This window comes from Lynx rufus, unplaced genomic scaffold (assembly GCF_022079265.1).
Source record: "Lynx rufus isolate CCGP_SWC_20201006 ecotype Redwood Valley unplaced genomic scaffold, mLynRuf1.p SCAF_8, whole genome shotgun sequence".
NCBI lineage: Eukaryota > Metazoa > Chordata > Mammalia > Carnivora > Felidae > Lynx > Lynx rufus.
This window is the reverse complement of record NW_025814896.1, coordinates 110863281-110884546: the sequence shown is the minus strand read 5'-3', so window position 1 is coordinate 110884546 and position 21266 is coordinate 110863281. Positions and strand designations below refer to the sequence as shown.

Here is a 21266-nt window from a genome sequence, read left to right as displayed (position 1 = left end):
GAATTAATCCATGATATGCTGCATTAACTTGTCTATATTATAACTATGACCCCTCAAATCATGTTATGAACGACACTGATTCTTATCCATTACATTTCCATGGATTTTAATTGGAAAAGCACTATAGGAAGTGGTTACTCTTAAAGTACTTTACAATCATAACTATTCAGACTAATGGCCCCTCCTGATTCAGTATTCTTTTGATCCTTAAGTCAAACAATGTATTTCTTTTTAAAAATATTTTCTTTTTAAACATTTAAAAATATTTTCTATTTTTCTCTATTCTTTTACTCTCTGCAACTCTTCCTCCAACAATATAAATTTCTATAACTAAAAAAATAACTAGTAGGTCAATTTTCTCTGATGCAATCTTACATTTCTGCTGAACAGCTAAGGAGCTGAAAAAAGTAAATGTGCACATGAAATAACTTATTAGTCAAACTAATATTACTACAAAACTTGATCGTGTTAATGAATAAACCATTCATTTTCAAAATGACTGACTTTTCAAACATATACAATTTTAATTTAGTCCCTCAAAATAAATCTAGTAAATAATTTTCTAATAGCCAGAATAGAATGATTTCTCTCCAGTTCATTAGGAAATGTTTTAGATAAAAGGCATTTTCTTAAAAAAAAAAAAAAATTAACCAAAACTATGGACAAAATTTTCAAAACAGATACATCTCAAATTTCAAATCTGTTGAGAGCTATGTTTTTGGTTTTTTTCCACCCTATTCTCTATCCCTACATAAATCAGATTCAGAATAATACCCTTTTCAGTTTCAAAACACAGGTCAAGGACAAAACACAAGACAATTAGAGTGGTCTTTTCTGAACATCTTTACAATGACTTACAATAACCCTTTAGGTAAAACTATAATCAGGAATAAGGCCTGCATTGTTTGTATCTACACAAAGAAACAATCTAATCTTACATTTATAAAAACAAGTTAATGTAGTCTTAGTTATTACTGAATACATTTAAGAAGGCTCCAATGACATTTCTTTAGAGAACTTATAAGTCCTATTTTTGAGCCTTTATACCCATATCCCATAATTTTAACGTTCCAACTAACAGAAACGATGTTCCTACTAGAAAATGTATAGAGTTCAATTTAAACCATTCTTATGGCTTTAACATGCATTAAAATGAAGTAACATAATATTTAGACTTTCATAGAATCTTTGGCTTTTTATTTAAGAATCATGCCAACATTTTGTTCAATAAAGAATCTCCTTATTTAACTGTTCATGTTCATTTTAAACAAAATTACATGTAATTGTATGACATATGATCCAAAATGCAAAACAAAATATTTCAAATAGCTATTGAATTTCTCACACTGATTCTATCAATTAAAAACATAAACTTAAAATAGATAATTTTTCAAAAGAAAGAGGGGTTACAGTATTATTAAATACACAAACATGGTTAAAAGTTTTACTTCTAAAAAATTTGAGGAATTTATAGGAGTTCTAGGTCACCAGGAATGAAATTTCATTTTTACAGATTTGAACTGAATTTTGAAAGATGATCTTTTGTGAAGTTCTAACAGTAAGTGACTGAGCTTCAAGATATTAAAATCTGTATTAAATCTATAAATTTCAAGCAAATAAAAATATATTAAACAAAAAATATTATAATAATCACAAATAACTCTAATCCCTATAGGTTATCTTCTACCAAATGAAATTTCCATTTTTTAATTAAACTTCATAAAAAAATTATTCCTGTAACAGTATCTAAAACTGCAAGTATCACAAGTGTCACCCATAAACCAAAATTATTTAGTAACCCAGACAAAATACTCACCCAATCATTGCTGTCTCTTTAACTTCAGCCTCTGTGCCATTTATAACTGAGTCCTGATTTCTGTCATCTTCCCTGTCCGTGACGTCACTTGAAAAGCCCAAGAGAGCTCGTACTCGTTTAGATTTCACATCTAGAATAGTATCCGTGTAACCCACCTCCTGTAGATACCTGTGTGCGAAGAGGATTCTTACAATCCAGTCATTTTGGAATCAGTATTCTATAACTTAACATGTAAATAAAAGTATTTCTTTAAATCCATTGCCTGCAGAAGACTTAACAGTACAGTACTATGCTGGTAAGACTGGCTAATAAATAATCTTCCAGCTGCCAGATGGAGATGTCTCTTGCAGTACCAGCCTCTACGGTCACTGAAAAAAATCAAAGAACTATACAATACACTATTCATTACATTTATCATAAGAAGAAGCTGTTCCTTAATATACCTAATAGCACATTCTTTCTTCTAGGCAGGATTGGAGCAAACTCACTCTCAGATCCTTAATAAATTACTATTTTATAACAGTAATTATTATAACCAGTACTCTTTTTACATTTCTGCTATAAAGTGTTTTTGGATCAACTGTCTGAGAGCTAGAGAGAATATTTCTAGCATATCTGCTTTCCTCCAAGACATACAAGAAGAGTACATTCCAAAGAGTCATTTCTACAGAAAGGAAGCTTTTATCCTAAGCCAACTCTAAAGTAAAAATAGCCCACAATTCAATTGTGGATGTGGGATGCGTGTGTGCACGTGGGTGTGTGTGATACTGAGAGCCAGCGGCACAGAAAAAATAGGTTTGTACTGAGAGCTAGACCTGGTTCTAAAGCCCATTTCTGCCACTTTCTTCCTGTGTAACTTTAATTCTCCTGAACTTCAGCTTTCTTCCCTCCTAAGAGTGACACATCTAATACATTGGGTGGCATACAGAAGGCATTCGTTACCCTTTAACAGCAAAGATCGATCAAAAAAGACCAAAAACGGTAGCAGCAAAAACATGAAAAAGGCAAACGTCATGCCAAAATACTGTCATTAACAAATGTGACAGACAAATATTAGGCATGAACCTATAAGTAAGCATCAAGTCTATGAAATGAAAGAGAAAACAAAGGTGGACAAGATAATTAGTTTCGGGTCAGTTTATTTCAAGATCAGGTATTAACAGATTACAGCTCAAAGAGATATTTCACAAAGATGTGTGACTGAAATGGAGTAAGTGTATCTTACCAAATCAAGACACTCATTTTTCAATACTATCCAATATTTATAGAAAGGTTTTGATGAGGGGCACTCAGGTGGCTCAGTAGGTTAAGCGTCTGACTCTCGGTGTCAGTTCAGGCAATGATCTCACGGTTAGTGAGAGCAAGCCCCGCATCAGGCTCCATGTTGGCGGCACAGAGCCTGCTTGGGATTCTGTCTCTCCCTCCCTTTCTGCTCTTTTCCTGTATGTGCACATGCACACTCTTGTTCTCTCTTTTAAAATAAAATAAACTTAAAAAAAAAAAGGTTTTGATTAAAATCTGAATAAATGTTTAACTTTCCTGAATTTAAAAAAAATTTTTTTTTTTCAACGTTTATTTATTTTTGGGACAGAGAGAGACACAGCATGAACGGGGGAGGGGCAGAGAGAGAGGGAGACACAGAATCGGAAACAGGCTCCAGGCTCTGAGCCATCAGCCCAGAGCCTGACGCGGGGCTCGAACTCACGGACCGCGAGATCGTGACCTGGCTGAAGTCAGACGCTTAACCGACTGCGCCACCCAGGCGCCCCTAACTTTCCTGAATTTAATTAGTTGTTCTTACAAACCAATACAAAGGTGTTATATTTTTCTGTTTTTAACATTTGATACATACCTATCTTTGTCAACAAAATCACATTACAAGTAACTGTTTTAAAAACTGCTCTTTCCATAGGTAAGTTGGCTTTACTAAAGAAAACCTCTTTATTCATTGATAGAATGTCACCTTTTCTTTGAGGGGGCAGATTGTGAATCTTTTAAAAGTTTTTGAAAATTCTCTCTCAGATTGCTCACTATGATAACCACTTCTCATTTAAAAAATCATCACTTTAAGAACACTCATTTATAAAAAGAAAAATTCATAATCATATTTAAGACCAAAGTGAGGGCACCAGTGAAAACCACTTATTAAATATTAGTGAATTCTCATTTTCTTTAACTTTGAATAGATAACAAATACATAAAAGGACACATTTTAATATTCTCTCTGCCATTAGTCAAAAGGAATGGCCGGCACAAATCCACTCTGGAAACCATAGATGTAGACTATTCACAGGAAACCCCAAAATCCAAAACAGGTAGTAAATTTCATTTTACTCAAGCACAAATTAGAATACCAATTTCAAATGTGATATGCAAGAACCAGGCAGTGAGCTGGTAAAGTGGGTTATAGCCTACCACCTGACATCTGAACCTCATTCCAGCTTTGTTTCCTCTTTATAGTCTCAAAATACATTTTATAGGAGAAAGTACATGTTAGTGCAATATCTGCAAATTGGGAAAATTAAAGAAGTTCTTCAATTTATTTAAAATAGAAAGTTTAAAAAACAACCCAAAATTTTACATCTTAATATTGATTAGACTTCTATTAGGACACACGTATATTCATGTACAAAAGATGCAAAAATAACTTTAGGAATACAGAATTCTTTAAAATGTAAACATAAGCATATATTAAAATTTAGAAGCTTAAAATTAATCTCTGAGGGATGCCTGGGTGGCTCACTCGGTTAAGCATCCAACTCAATTTTGGCTCAGGTCATGATCTCACGGTTTGTGGAATTAAGCCCCAGGTCAGGCTCTGCTCCCAGTGTGGAGCCTGCTTGGGATTCTCCCTCTCTCTCTGCCCCTCCCCAACCCCCCTCAAAATAAATAAATAAACACTTATTAGATATACTCTTTGATAAAGCTAAAATTATAAAATAAAAGAATTTATTCTTGGTAATTCTTGTTATATTTAATAAAAAATGAATTCTACCACAGGTGGAAAATGTGTAATATGAAAAAGGAACAGTAATTCAATTAAGTTTTTTCATACCAGCAGTCTAACAATAAAAGAGATAATATTATTGTACTGAGTTGCAAATGCAAAAAAAATATATGTATATATCTATATATATCTATATATAGATATATCTATAGATACATATATAGATATATAGATATATATACGTGTACCCTGATGAAATATATTTCTCTTTGTTTAACCACAGGATACTTACTGTCTGAGTAGTTGTCGACCTTGTTTCCACATTAACTGGCTGTTTTGTTGTGGCTGTACCTCTGTTTCATTACCTTCATCTGGAAAACATTAAATCATAATAAAAATGCCTTGCTTTGTACATTAGAGAGTATCTCAATTCATAAAATATGTCCAATAAAAATTTATTAGATCAGAATATGCAAAACTACACTGTAAGGTATGTTTTAGGACAATGTAAATTCTGTTTTTTAAATCTAATTTCCATAACAAAATATAAATTCATTATAGCTACTAGATTCCCCTGAGAGTAGCAGAACTAAAATAACGACATTTTCCCAATCTCTAGTAGCCTAAGAATTTTCCTCCAGGACAAAGACTGACTCAAATCAAGTCATACAATAGGAGTCCAATGAAAGTATTATGGAGCACCACATCAGAACTAGAACAAAGTACTCAGGAATGATGACAGAAAAGCCAGTCTGGTAAAGAGTAGATATAGGTAAGAAATAATTTCAATCCACATCTATTTCCTTCACTAGTTATTAAGTAAAAACCTCAAGTATTCTTTTGAAGACGTTCCTTGAATGAAAACCACCTAAGCCCTGTAAAGCTTTAATTCATCATTTGGTAGACGCTGAACCCTTTTAAGATAGTAAAATGAAAAGAGCCCTCTCTGTGATAAATCTGGACTACAGAATTTCCAAACTATACTGACTCAACTTTAAAAATACAAAAAAAAAAAAAAAAAAAAAAAACCCAAAAAGTTCACACTTTTCATCAGCCCTTGATCAAACTGCAAGAAACTGTGATCTCTTACAGGGTTTTATTCAAGTGGAGATATAAGAGAGATTGGGAAAATTTGTTTTATGATTTTGATGTTAAGCATTTACTATGTTCCAGATGCTATGTTAAAAACACATATGTTATCTTTTTTAATCTTTACAACCCCAAATCCCCATTTTAAAGATGAGCAAGATGAGTTTTACAAGTTAACTGTAAGATTCCCAAGTTAGAAACACAGTTGTAAGGTGCTGAAATCACATGTGACTCCAGAGTTCTGTTTCCCTCTACATGCTCTCACTACAGCGAGAAGAAATTAAAGAAATAAGTAAATGAGAATTTGGTCTTCCATTTTCGATTTTCTCCTAAAATAGTTAGGCCAAGCTCTGTGATATACCAAAGAAATAGCAGTACAGTGGGGGGTGGGAGGGATTAAGATACCTTAAAAAGATAAGAGTACTGTGGGATAGGATGACTTCAGAGGGTATACTTTAAAAAAAAAAAAAGAGGGCAAAATGATGTCCCAATATTAAGGAAAAACAACACATCTGCTTCCATTGACCCACAAATTCAGGAACTATGGTTCACAAATGGTTCCACAAATTCAGGAATACACTATGGTATGTTCTAAATATATCCCCTTTTTAAGTGAAGTTAAGTAACCTATACCTGCCAAGTGAGAACATGTGCATTGGCATTTCAAAAGACTAAAAATTTCAGATGTGAAAGAACTTTTGAGATCATTTAATTTCCCATCATGGCCCGAATTCTTTCTATACTATCCTCAGATATACTCAACTGTCTTTGCCTACTTTGGCAGCTCATGATGTTATTACCAAAGTGTGACACATGCACTCAATGGAATACTACTCAACAAGGAATGAACACACCAACAGGAATGAATCTCAAATGCATTGTGCTAAGTGAGAAAAGCTAGAATCAAAAGGCTATATTTATTCTGTATGATCCTGGAATTCATATGAGTTTCTGGAAAAGGCAAAACTACAGGAACATAAAACAGATTAGCGGCTGCTCAGGGATTAGAGTGGGGAAGAAGGGTAGTAGGAACAAGACCATATATGTTTGTGAAAACACTAAAAAAGGTAAATTTTGCTTATGTAAATTATATCTTAATAAAAAATAAATTACGCCAAATCAAATAAGAATGCATCTTCACCCTCTTTAAAAAAAAAAAGTGTATTTGTATACTGATATAAAATTTGACTCCCTGGGTAACGTATTTTTTTTTAAAGTCTTGGATTAAAATAAAACTTCTGTACATGTGAACCTAAATTTTCCCACCGTTCTTTATCCAAGTTAAAACTCACAGTTCTCTCAATCAACTATCAGATTCACTCTTACCTTACCAAGTTTAAAAAAAAATGACATCAAAAAAAGTGAGGATTTTATCTAAAGTGGTAAGAGTTGAATTGCTTGGTAATATTAAAAGTACTTGAGTCGTACTTCCAGTGCAGTTGGAGAAGAGGGACCCAATTTACCCTCCTGCTTGTAACAAGTACAAAACAAAATAGATGAAATCATGGTTAAGACACTGGACATCAGGCAACAGAGGAAGATGATCCCTGAAAGAAGAGAAGCACGGTAAGCCCTGTGATTATTCCCGCTCACTGCCTGGACAGCGTTTCTAGATCACAGCATAGGGAGGGAGAACAAAAAACAGTATCTGAAGAAATGATGGATGAAAAGTTCCAAGTTTCATGAAAACTATAAACCCACAGATCCAAGAGACTCCACAAATCCCAAGCACAAGAAATATAATTGGGGGGGGGGGGCGGGGACTATACCATAGCACATCATAATGAAATTGCTTAAAACCAATGATCAAATGAAAACTCTTCAAAGCAGCCAGAGAAAAAGGTCACATTCTACATACAGAGGAATAAAGGTAAGTTTGATAGAAGGTATCTCATCAGAAACAATGCAAGCAAGCAAAATAAAGATGTTTCAGACACACAAAGGCTGGAAGAAATCATCGGCAACAGCCCATACTACAGGATACATAAAAGCCCTTGAGGCAGATGGAATATGATGCCAGAAAATATGGATCCCCACAAAGGAATGAGGAGCACTGGAAATGTATACTTTTTGTATTATTTAAATCCCTTTAAAAGAGAATCGATTGTTTCAACAAATAATGAATGTAGTGTGTGACTTATAATATAATACAAGAAAATATGTGAGAACAACTACCAAAGAGAAATGGAAATACGTGGGTTCTCACGCTACAAAAGAAGTGGTATACTGTCACTCAAAGATAGATGGCGGTTTAAAAAAAAAAAAAAAGAAGTATACTATTAACCCTAAAGCAACCACCAAACCAGCAAAGAGTTATAGCTAATAAGTGAGCAAGAGAGAAAATAGAACCGTAAAAAAAAAAAAACTAGATGAATCCAAAAGAAATCTAAAAGGAAAAGGGAGCAAAGAACAGACTGAACAAACAAAACAAACAGCCAAGGTGGGAACTTTAAATCTAACCATATCGATAGTCACGTGAAATGTAAATGGTCTTAAACATCGTGATGAAAAGGTACAATCTGTCACTCTGGATAAAAATACTCTATTTTTAATAAGTACCTGCCTTCTAATATTAAATAGAAGAAACTGAACTATGGAAAGATAAATAAGATTAACATAATCTGGGGTAATATTCTCCTAAAACAGAAATGTGAAGGTTTGGAAATAGAACAAAACAGGAAAAAAAAAAAAAAAAAAAGGCAGAAAGGAAACGAATTTTACAGTGAAAAATGTTTCAGAAAATGTCTGGATTATCAGTTTAAACAAAAGTAGTATAAATGGATAAAAGATCAAGCACTAGGAAAATTCCTGCTTCTTTAAAGTTTACCCTGTGGTGAACACACCACCTTCGACCCTCTCCTCGTTACTGTCCTCATCACTGTCACCTACGAATCCCTCGATAACGCTCAGAACCAGGCTTACATGCTTCCTCTGCAACCAAACGTTTACATCATCTTGAGCAGTTAACATTCGTGTGGGTGATCCACCTTAGCCTCCCCACAACCACCACCCTCTCTAGCTGTCAGACCTCAGATCCTGTCATTATGAAGAACAGACACAGATGCAAACTCACTCTCTGAGCATATCCTTCAGGCTCATACTCCCACCTCACTAGTTCTTTCATTTAGCTGGGACCTCAGATCAGGGGCCAGCAAATTACAGCCTGCAGGTCAAACGTGGCCCGCTGCACTCATTCATTTCTGTGTTGTGGCTACTTTCATGTTAGGATGTCAGAGCTCAGTAGCTGCAACAGGTAACATATGGCCTAGAAAGCCCAAACATTACTACTTGGCCCTTTACGGGACACCAGTGTGCTGGCCTGCTCCAGACAACAGCCCATCCCCTTACTTTTACCCATTAGCCTCCTTTTTGTCTTCACTTCCTTCCCTCCCTAGTTTTAGTTCACGGTCTATCACTGCAACTGTTCTTTAGCCAATATCCTCAAGTTACTCCTTCCTTTTGTCTCTCCATAAATTCAATGAATTCCATTATTAACTATTTTCATCCTACTTAACTTCCACCCAAGCTGTCAAGGGTGTAAACCAATGCTTCTATATAAACTCATGATCACACACCTTGACTGGACCCTTAGCTTTTCTCAATCCTACTATTTGTTATCAGTTTGTCCTCCTGCTCACTATTATGTTAAACCTTCTCTACTTTTCTTAAACCTGTCATACACTCTTAGCAGATAATCCAGTCTTACACATAAAGCTATCATATTAAATACCCACCACCAAACTGAAACCCAAACTCACAAACCCAACACCTAACTTCTACATTCGTTCTTGGGAACAATAAAAGACATACTCCTCCCAGCATTGTCCAGCTAATTCAGAATCCAGTCCCTATCACTTCTTCAGATACCTTCCTATTTTAAATACCTCTTCTCTTTCCTTTTTATTTGCTCCTCTTCTAAGAAACACTTGCACGCATGTACACACACACACACACACACACACACACACACACTTTCCTTGACCCCATGGATCCTTTCAGCTGTCCCTGTTCTTCACCTTCACAATCTAAACTTCCTGAAAGATGACTACACGGAGTCTTCATTTTCCATTCATGTCTTTGTTTCTGCCCTCACCCTTCTCCTAAAACTGCCCAAAATAATGACCCATGTATCACTAAATCTTAAGGCTACTCTTCAGAACCTCTGGCCATTACTCACAGTGCTGTAGAGTCCTTTCCTGTGAAATCCCTCCGTTCTCCTGGTTTCCTTCCCACCATTAAGATAATTCTTATCAGTTTCCTTTCCAGCTTTCTACTCTTCTACCAGTTTTGTATTAGAGATCCTGGTCCTCCTCTTACTGTGCCTTAAGTCCCTGGGTGAGTTCTTCCTCTCCAGCGACCTGAGTGCCCTTGGTACTGCATGCTGAGGCCTCCCAAATCTACATATCCAACCCAGACCTCTGGTTGGAGCTTCAGACCCACACAGCCAGCTGTCTACCAGCCAGCTTCACTTGACTGCCTGACAAATAAATCCAAGAGTGAACCCATCATTTTCCAAATCTACATCTGAGCTAGTTCGCAAAACTGGCAGTGTGGGGGCCATCTTTGAGTTTTGAGTGTCCCTGTTTTTCATCCCTAACGTAGAAACAAGAACGAATTCCTGCAGATTTTACTTCCTAAGTACTTCCTGAACACACCCACCCTCTTCATCTCCACTGTCAGTGCCCTGTGAAGGCAGCTTTCCACACTCAGCCAGGTGTGTCCCATCACCCATCCAGATCCTCTCTCATATGCCTGCTACACCTGCCGCCTGTGGGGTATAAGAGCAAATCTGATCACGAGAGTTAAGATCCTTCAAATGCCTTCTCAAAACTCTTAGGATAAAATGAGAATCCTTAACATATTTTATGAGACACGTGTAACATACTTTACCATCTGCCCCTCTGGTTAACTCTCTAGCTACATCTAGAAACACTCCTTCCCCGGCCTTCCTCTACTAGCCGGTTATTTTATTTCTCAAATGTGCCATATATCTTCCCTCTGTCTTTCTCCTACCTCTCATTCAACAATAATTTAGTAAGTTCACTTTCCCTGGCCAGTTCTTACTTGTCCTTCAGACGCTAACTGTTCATTTCCTGCAAAAAAGCCTTTCTTGACTGCTTAAGCCTAGACTTGGTTCCCCTGCTATTGTGCTTCTTAACACCTATTACCTTCCCCATTATACAGGTCATTTTATTGTAATCACTTTTTTCTTATCTCCCCTGTAAAAATCCAGTAAGGCACTGTTATCTCATTCACTGAATCTGGTGCTAGGTCTGACAAGCACTACATATTTAATATTTGTAAATAAATAGTTTGAAAGATCAGTAGATGAAATCACCCTTGGTACTATGTGTTGTATACTAAGAAAATAAACCTGAAAGTTAGGAATTATTTCCTCTATTTTTCCCAGTTTCAGATAAGGAACAGAACAATCTCAGAAAGATTAATACCACAGGTATTTAAAGTGTCAGGGCAGAGTTAAGAACTTACACGCATAAAAGTCAAACTTCTTCTAGAGCCACTTGTTCACTTATAAACATGTTGTATATATTGCAACTAGACCTTTACTAGGTGCAAGTTTACTCCTAAATTAATATTGAAAACATTAACTAAATTAAAAGTTTACTCCTAAATTAGTATTGAAAACTTAGGAAATAAACTACTTTATATAAAAGTACTGATTGTATCCCTTCTGTGAATCAGACAAGGTAACTTTTAGGACAGCCTTTAACAAATAGCCTACATTTAAAAAAAGAAAACAAAATTAATTTAAGTGTATCTCAAGTCAAAAGAAGAGACACCAGAGTAAGACAGAACAATTTAAAAAAACAAAGCAAAAAAACCGAGCCAATGATCAACTGGTACCACTCTAAATCTCAAGGACTCAATATTCAGCTGTGGAAATGCGTACACTGATTTCAATTATAAAATCAGTGGCACGTTCAGAACTTACTTTGTAAATTTTTTTTCATACATTGTCAAATGTACGAGCAGTGTGGTTGGGGCGCCTGGGTGGCTCAGTGGTTAAGCATCAGACTCTTGATTTCGACTCAGGTCATGATCAAACGGTTCGTGAGTTCAAGCCCCACATCGGCCTCTGCGCTGACAGTACCGAGCCTGCTTGGGATTCTCTCTCTCTTTGTCCCTCCCCTGCTCATGCTTGCTCGCTCGCTCTCTCTCTCTCTCTCTCTCTCTCTCTCAAAATAAATAAACAAACAAAAAAAAGCAGTGTGGTAAAATAGGACTAATATGAATTTTGGATTCTATACATATGGGGCACCTGGCTGTCTCAGCGGAAAAAACATGCAACTCTTGACCTTGGGGTCATGAGTTCAAGCCTCATGCTGGGTATAGAGATTACATACATTAAATAAATAAACTTAAAAAATATATATGTGAATTTTCGAGTCAACAGACCAGGGCTCAGATCCATATTCCCATTACTTAATAGTTGTGTGACCTTGTACAAGTTTCTCCACTTCTCGGGGTTCAAATTTCACTTAGGTAAAATTAGAGACATGTCATCTTTACGAGTAACTATTTTATGAGTAACTATCTGAAGCTAATATACACAAAGCACCTAGCCCAAGGCATGTATTTCAGCAAATGATATAAACAATAATTGAGATCTTCAGATATTTGATCTTGAAATTTAATCTGAAATTATGTCAAAACATTCTCATTTGAAACATAGTAACTTTTGAACAACTTTTCTTACTATCCCTTATACCTACTAATGTGTCATTTACATCTATATTCCTTAATATCTGATTGCTTACAAAGTGCTATTTTTGTAGGGATGAAAAGACAGGAAAAGAAAAAAGAAGAAATAACACAAAAAGATAATAAAAGTTTTAGCTGTTAAAAGATGGTCTGGCTGCAGAAAACTCCCATGGGTAAGAGAGTCCAAAAACAATCTTGCACCTGCAGCTGAGGGATGAGGTTGAGGAGATTAGGAATTCTCTGTTACTTGAGAAGTCTCTGAACTCCATCATCCCTTCTCTTTCTCTCAGGATTTCAAGGGCATGATGTACTTTAAAAAGCACATCTCAAAGTTCCCATTAACATCAGGGAAACCCAACAAGACACAGTTATGTCAGTGCATTACTCCATGAATTCTGGTTCTTCCAGTAAGTGGAGAACAAAGGAGAAAATGGGAGGACGAGGAGGAAGAAAGGGGAAGAGGGAAAAGGAAGGAAGGTGTTGGAAAATAATCTAAATGACACTAAATGTTTGGTGCCAAAAATGAGGTCAGAAAAAATAACTAATATGCAAATAATTAGAAATTAACTTGCCATCATAAGTATTATTGCTACAAAAAAACTAGGTATCAACTTCTTTTTAATCACTTAAACTTCCTTTAAAATTAGCTTACCAGAATCATAGCTTGGAGGCTTCATATCTCCCTGATTCAATTCTGTCCCATATTTCAACTTGTGGTATTTGGCTCTAACAAAGAAATAAGAAAATACAAACCATCTTAAAATATATTTAAATTAACTTTAGGATATGTAATAGGAGTAGTCATCATAGCCTTCCATGGTGTCAAAGTAGTAATAAAAAGTGCTTGTCATTATTATTATTTTATTGTTGTCATACCATCAAGTGCCATCATAACAAATAGAATAACACTGAGAACCACAAATCTTTGTATAATTACAAATGAACGATATAACATTCTAATTTCTATAGTATTCAAATTTTCTTGATGATCGCCAAAGTACAATTCTACTATAAAAGCAGTAGATAAGTTTGGATTGTGAAATAAGCCTATAGAAGACTAACCTTTCTCAAAATTTACATATTTAAAAAGAAAAGTCATCTAGTGGTATGTATATACAATGGAATATTATGCGGCCATAAAAAAGGATGGGATATTGCCATTTGCAACAACATGGATGGACCCTAGAGGGTATTATGCTAAGTGAAATAAATCAGACTGAGAAAGACAAATATGGTTTCACTCCTATGTGAAATTTAAAAAACAAATGAGTAAACAACAAAAAGCAGACTCAGACCTATAAATACAGAGAACAAACTGAGGATTATCAGAGGAAAGGGGGCTGGAGGCATGGGCAAAATGAGTGAAGGGGAGTAGGAGATACAGGCTTCCAGTTATGGAATGAATAAGTCACAGGAATAAAAGGCACACCACAGGGAATATAGTCAATGATATTGTAACACCATTGTATGGTGACACATGGTAGCTACAAATGTAGTGAACATAGCATAACATATAGAGATGGTGAATTACTATATTGTACACCTGAAACTAATGCACCATTGTGTATCAACTATACCCAAAAAGTGTTTTAAATCATCTGTAATACCCCTTGCCTTATCAGGCAATTATGATTTGCCAAGTATGCATTATAGTAAACAATCCAAAGGAAGGAGGGGGAACCAGCCCAAATCACTCATGTTGAATAAGCTATTTCAGTAGGAATGAATAAATTTTTTTTTAATAGTCAAGATATCCTTTGCCTTTTCAGGAAGCAATCAGGAAGAATTATAAACAGAAATTCTTATCTATTCCCCTTTAAAAGCTAGCTAAATGTAATTATTTATGGCTAACCTGATTTCACTATCTCAGATTTAATCATCTGAGATCAGAAAAATAATGCAGATAAGGTAAAAATTGTAAAGGTCAACAAAAATGTCCATACTTACTTTGTGTACTTCTATATTTTGATTGGTTTGCTTCCCGAAAATATTGAGGCCATTTGTAATATTCAATGTAAAAAGGTTACACAATAATTTGAAAAACCAAAGTAATGAAGAAGGAATGAAGGGATAATATAGCCAAATTGAAAGTTAACTTTTTTATAAAACTAATTGAGTACTTAACATAAGTTTAAATATTTCAATATTTAAATTTAAAGTTTCAATATTTCAATATTTAATATTTAAAGTTTCAATATTTCAGTATCATTTCAAAAATGATATAAAGGAAAATTATTTACTCAAACGTGCAAAGTACTGGATTCATATTCATTTGCAGTTACAACAGAAAAATCAAAGTTTATATAGAGGGGAATCTTAAGAAAACGTGAAAATTACAACAGCTGATGTTCTATATAAGGTAGGCGGTGGGTATATGAATAGATTTTATAATAGTCTTTATATGTTTTACATATGTATAAAATGTTTTGTGATAATATATACCCATTAGAAATAAAAAAAGGATATTTGGTTTATATATGTATGTTCTATGTATTTAATATGCATAGAAGAGTTCTGGAAGTATACATAATACATAAGCCATTAGTTACTAAGATTTCCTTTTGGAAAGGAAATCAATGAACTGATACATAAAGGAGACCAAATTGTATTATTTGCTTAATTAACAATATGCATATATTTCTTTTTTTTAATTTTAGTAAATATTTTTGTTCCAAATTAACTAGAGTATCTTTTTCTCTATTCCTAATGCTTCTGTGAGTCACAAAGATTTCATCACCAGATTAAACATTTCCCAGTCTATTTCAATGTATTTGTAATAATGTTGATTATTAGACAGTGATATTTAAAGCCACTTTACTTATAGTTACCAGAAAGTTAATAAGGTTCTTAATGTAACTGTCAAGTTTCAGATTTTTCATCTACAATGAAACAAAATAACAATACCTCCTAGAAGCCAAATAGCAATTGAAAGTATCTGGTCTGAGGGCAGAATAAAAGCATCAACAAAGTATTACGGAGTACATTTATATACATATATAGAAAAACATTTCAAACGCAAAATACTACACTATAGTGCATTCTAGTGGTCTTAGGAAAAACTGCAACAGAGTTTATGTAAAAAAGGGAATAGAAAATATTCTTTACAATATACATAACAAAAACAACATATTATAAACTAACATTTCATAAAAAATTAGACAAAATAAATAAAGAACTGTTGTGTTTACCACAGGCTGTGTTCCCTTAAAGCAGGGTCTCTCTACTGAACTGTTAAATTCACTGAAAAATAATTTACTCCCAGAACTCTTCTCAACTTAGTAACATTCCTTTTGAAGCCAATATGCTAAATTCACTCATATTGTTTCCTACAGTTTTAATACTTGATCTGTGTTACCTACCAATCCTCTTGTTCCCTAATCTTTTTGTCTAAATCAGATTGTAAATAAATAGCATATCTCCTATCTAAGAACTCTACGTACGATACGTGGCTAGGCCTTCCAACTGGCCTTTATTGGGTTAAAAAAGCATAAAAATTGTATAGTAATTAAAGAAGTCCCATTATACTTTTGTTTCAAAGTCTATTATAATGTGCTAGGAATATGACATAGCATCCAAATCACATTTTAAATGTTCATGCTCAGAATAACTTGATTAAATCAACGGACAGGTTCTGAATTCTCGTGACAGGTCCGGTGGTGTGCTGGCTGATGGGAAAGACCTGCAGTTTACAGTCAGTTTAGGGCGGAGCAAGGAGATGCCTAAGAGACAGAGATTAAAATAACTACAGCACATTGTGTTAAGAGTTAGGAGTCATATCAGGGGCGCCTGGGTGGCTCAGGCGGTTAATCACGTCATGATCTCATGCTTAGTGAGTTCAAGTCCCACATGGGGCTCTGTGCTGACAGCTCAGAGCCTGGGGCCTGCTTCAGATTCTGTATCTCCCTCGCTCTCTGCCCTCCCCCGCTTGCGCTCTCTCGCTCTCAAAACTAAATAAACATTTTTTAAAAAAGAGTTATGCGTTACATCAAATGTTATAGGAATTCAGAAAAGGGATTATCTAATTCTGTCAAAGGTGGTGTCAAGGAGAGCTACCAAAAAGGAGGTAACATAAGAGATTTTAGCTAAACCTTAAAAAACCAGTGGTTTTTAGTCAGACAAATAAATTGATGAAGAGTATTTCTGTCAGAAGAAAAAGTGGGGGAAAAATACACAATGGGTCAAAAAAAATGTGTGTGTGTGTGTGTGTGTGTGTGTGTGTGTGTGTGTACAGGACTAGAAAGGGGCCTGGCTGTAAAAGGTTCTACTAAGAACTTGGGAAGGAAAAAACAAAATTCAATCTGGAACTTGAAGTCCCAAATAAAAAAAATTAAAAAATAAAAAAAAAAGAACTTGGAAATTAGCTAGATATTTTAAAGCAGGGATAGAACAATCTGTATTTCAAAAAGTGAATCCTGTGAACGTGGAAGATGAATTAGAATATGGAATTATTACAGGCAAAGAGGACATATGGGTTTTTACAGTAGTGCAGATGTAAGAGAGAAACAGGGAAAAATGGAATGTTTCAGAATTGTATTTTATATAGTATTTAAGGTTTTTCAGTATAGAAGTTCCAGAGTAAATCTTGAATTACACACTGTGTACTCTTGAAAAATTAGATATACATTTGCTCATTTTGCATATTCTATTATACTTTAGGGAATGCCTTAAATAAATTCATTGCTAGGTGAGTAATCTTTCTGTAATGTTAAAGATTCAGTTTCACTTAATTTTGGATCTTTTTAAATGGGACTACTCAGAAAATCAATAACACAGCAATTCTAAATTATGATCCTTACACTTAGGTGTGTCAGGTTAAATGACAATGTGTCAGGTTAAAAGACGTCTAGAATTTGCTGTTCTAAAATAGATCAGGATGAAGCAAGACTGACAGGAACATTAACTGCTAAGGCTTGGAGGTGTATATAGAAGATATTACTCTCTTTACATTTATGTTTCAAGTTTTCCTCAAAAAAAAACTTCTTAAAAATTCTTTGCTTAAAGCATTAGAAAAATAATTTCAGAATCAAAAGAACTGAAATGTTCTACAACTCCAAAATCTGTAAAACTTCCTGGCGTTAGGGCATTAGAAAAATAATTTCAGAGTTAAAGAACTGAAATGCTTAAGACTCTAATCCACAAAGAAATGCTCTGTTACTCCTTAATTTATTACACTTAAATAGTGCCATAGGATCAGGAATAACCTCAAATCATTCCATAAATCTCAGAAGATACAAAATCTTTTCCAGGAGAACTCCATTAGTTGAAAGAAAACAAAATGTCTTCCCTAGACCCAGCCAGTTCTTTATCTCTTCTGTTCTTCAAAGTCAAACTACTTGAAAAAATAAGCGACTATATCTGTCTCCACTTTATCTGACCTTCTCACCCCTCAAACCCCTGTGATCTGGTTTGTGTTCCTGCTACCTCCCTGAAGCTCTTCTGGCAAGGCCATTTACAAGCTCTGACCTGGCAAATCTGGATGACTACTTTCAGGTTACAGCTTACTTAGAGTCGGTGTGGCATCTACAGTTGTCAAACTCCCACTTTCTTTAGCTTGCTTGCAATATACTGCTCTCTCCTTCCTTCTCCAACTGTTCCTTTGCTGGTTCTTCTTCCTCTCCCTTTTCCTCAAACTTTTCCATTTCCTGGGGCTCTGGCTGATTCTTCTCTTCCCACAACACTTGTTTCAACTACTTGTTGAACTTGTTCAACTTCTTGTTTCAACTACTCCTGCAACTTTATCCACAGTATTAATGAGCCCCAAGTATACATCTCTAGTCATGAGCCTTACTCTCATATCTGCTTTTCAACCCTTCTTTTTTCTTTTTTTTAATGTTTATTTATTTTTGAGAGAGAAAGAAAGAGACAGAGCACGAGCAGGGGAGGGGCAGAGAGGGAGGTACAGAATCCAAAGCAGGCTCCAGGCTCTGAGCTGTCAGCACAGAGCCTGATGCAGGGCTCGAACCCACAAACTGTGAGATCACGACCTGAGCCGAAGTCAGATGCTCAACCGACTGAGCCACCCAGGCGCCCCTCAACCCTCATTTCTTAATCTTTAATTCATTTGATAATTTAACAAAACTTTGACTCAAGCCAGGAACCTGGGAATCATTCTTGAATCATCTTTCTTCCTCATCCCCTATATCCAGTCATCTCCAATTTTTATGGATTCTACTTAAAATGTTTCATAGCTGATGCCTCTTCTATTCTAGCAGCTACTATGTTATAATCTCTCATCCTAGACTATTAGAATCTTCCTGGTTCTACTAACAGATCTTTCCAGTCCATCCCCATATTGAGGTCAGGGTGCTCTTTCTAAAATCTACTTCACACTATTCCATGCTCCTTTCAACTGCACAACAACTAAATGCAACATGCATTCCTAGACCAGGAAAAAAAATACTATAAAAATCATTACTGGGGTATTTGGTGGAAAAAAAATGCTATAAAGATCATCACCAGAACATATGAATATGGGCTATATTAAACAATAGAACTATATCAACACTGAGTTTCCTTAATTTTGATAATGAGTTGTAATTATAAAAGGGAATGTCCCGGGGCGCCTGGGTGGCGCAGTCGGTTGAGCGTCCGACTTCAGCCAGGTCACGATCTCGCGGTCCGTGAGTTTGAGCCCCGCGTCGGGCTCTGGGCTGATGGCTCAGAGCCTGGAGCCTGTTTCCGATTCTGTGTCTCCCTCTCTCTCTGCCCCGCCCCCGTTCATGCTCTGTCTCTCTCTGTCTCAAAAATAAATAAAACGTTAAAAAAAAAAAAAAATTAAAAGGGAATGTCCCTGTCCCTGTTCGCAGAAGATATATACGGAGGTATTTAGAGGCATGAGGGGTATAATGTCTTCATCTAAGTAGCAAATGATCCAGGAAAAAAGCAGTATGTCTACAGAATGAGCATACCAGTAAATATAGCAAAATGTCAACTGGTGAATCTGGATAAAGGGCATGTAGTTCTTGAAACTTCTATAAGCTTGAGAAATTTTATAATAAAAGGTTTTGAAAAACCTTCAATGTTTCCTATTATATGTAAGATAAAATTTTGAACTCCTCAGGCTCTCCATGATCTGGTTCTTGCCCACATCTATCATTATCACTTATCAAATCACAACTAACATCTTACCCTCCTCCATACACCGTGACTGTAAATTTCTGAACGCACCAAACTGCTTTGTTCCCTGCCAAACATACACTCTCTACTTCCTGAACCTTGCTTATCTGGCAAACACCTGCTGTTCAAGTCTCACCTCCTCTTGTTACATCCTCACTTCTACTTACTTCTACCTTCCAGATCCAAATAACCACTCCCTTCTTTGTGACCCCACTGTACCCTGTACAGACATCTTCCATAGCACTCATGATACTGCACTGCACTTTTGTGGTTTACAAGTCTGTTTCTGGCTACTCTGAGCCCTTAAGGACAAGGACAATGACCTTGTTTATACTCAGCTCCAACACAGTGCTTAAGTTGGATGGATAGAGCAATGACTATATTTAATGAGGAGGGCCTCTCTCTCTCTCTCTCTCACACACACACACACGCCTCGTGCATGCAATATCCTTGGTTACTTGAGTACCTGTATATTTTAATTCTACTGTATTATGATAGATGGTAAAGAGTACAGACTTCAGAATCAGACAGACCTGCAGGATCTGAATCACAGCTGTACTACAACTTTGCAACTCTACATACTCAAGTTACTTAGTTTTTAAACCTCAGGGCCTGGTGCACAGTACTTAATAAAGTTGCCATTAATGTTATTATTCTTTCTCTTTGATGACACCTGTAATTTAAATTGCTTAAAATCTCAAATATTCCCAAATTGCACACTTTTAAAAGTAGTTCCTCACCCACACCATCTCTCCAATACAGCTTTCAATCAACCTCTCAAGGAATAAAAAAGAATCATCTCTTTTTTACCAAGAGGTCAATGTGTTTTCAATTTCTTGTGCCATTTAAAGATCTCACGTAAAGGTGAAAATGAGTTCTAATAAAGTTTAATCTATTTCTTGATATCCATAAATATTATCTGTTAAATGCTATTTTATGACAGTTTTGCAAACAGCCCATTCATCAACTTAAAAAAAAGTGAGAAAAGCATGTGATCAAAACAAGCAAAATAGAGAATTTCAGTATCGCCTATCAAGTACTCAATTACCTAAAACAAAAAAACTGTCTCATGTTGCTGACAAAAAATTCCAAAGACCACCTGTTAAAACATATACACTTATAATTCACACAAAAATCTCCTAAACTCTCATCTATGACCTATTGTCCTTTCCCTGTGAACCAAGGTTAAACAATAGCAACATAGAAAGAGAAGATTCACTTCTGGAGAGATATGAATAGCTCATAGCAAAGGAACAAAATACCAAAAAAGTCTAGAAAAGGTTCTCAATCCAGTCTGCTTTTTCCCCAAAGAAAATACACCGAACTGAATACCAGATGATGAGGAAAAGGCATTAGAGAAATTTCCTTTACAACTCAAAAACGAGTTCAATCCCATAAAGAAATGGATCATGACAGCTCAGGAAGCACATAAGTTTCCTTAGAAAAGGACAGGGCAGGGGGAAAATGTTACTAAACTTTTAAAAAAATTATACAAATCGATTTATTGTTCATGACCATTAAACAGTCACGATAACATTCAATATTACAACCATTTGTAAATGTGCATTACAGGTA

At 35.4% G+C, this 21266-nt stretch overlaps 1 protein-coding gene across 4 annotated transcripts in view; it reads right to left on the bottom strand.

Annotated features, from left to right (window-relative positions):
- Positions 1 to 21266, bottom strand: part of STRN (striatin) — a 91777-nt gene that overhangs the window by 39240 nt on the left and 31271 nt on the right. For 3 of the 4 annotated variants that reach the window (XM_047068105.1, XM_047068106.1, XM_047068108.1), the window contains exons 3-5: positions 13228 to 13301; positions 5056 to 5134; positions 1817 to 1984 (exon numbers count right to left, since the gene is read on the bottom strand). In XM_047068105.1, coding sequence (XP_046924061.1) covers positions 1817 to 1984; positions 5056 to 5134; positions 13228 to 13301 — 321 coding nt within the window. The remainder of the gene's footprint in view (positions 1 to 1816; positions 1985 to 5055; positions 5135 to 13227; positions 13302 to 21266) is intronic. The other variant, XM_047068109.1, reaches the window with a different exon arrangement.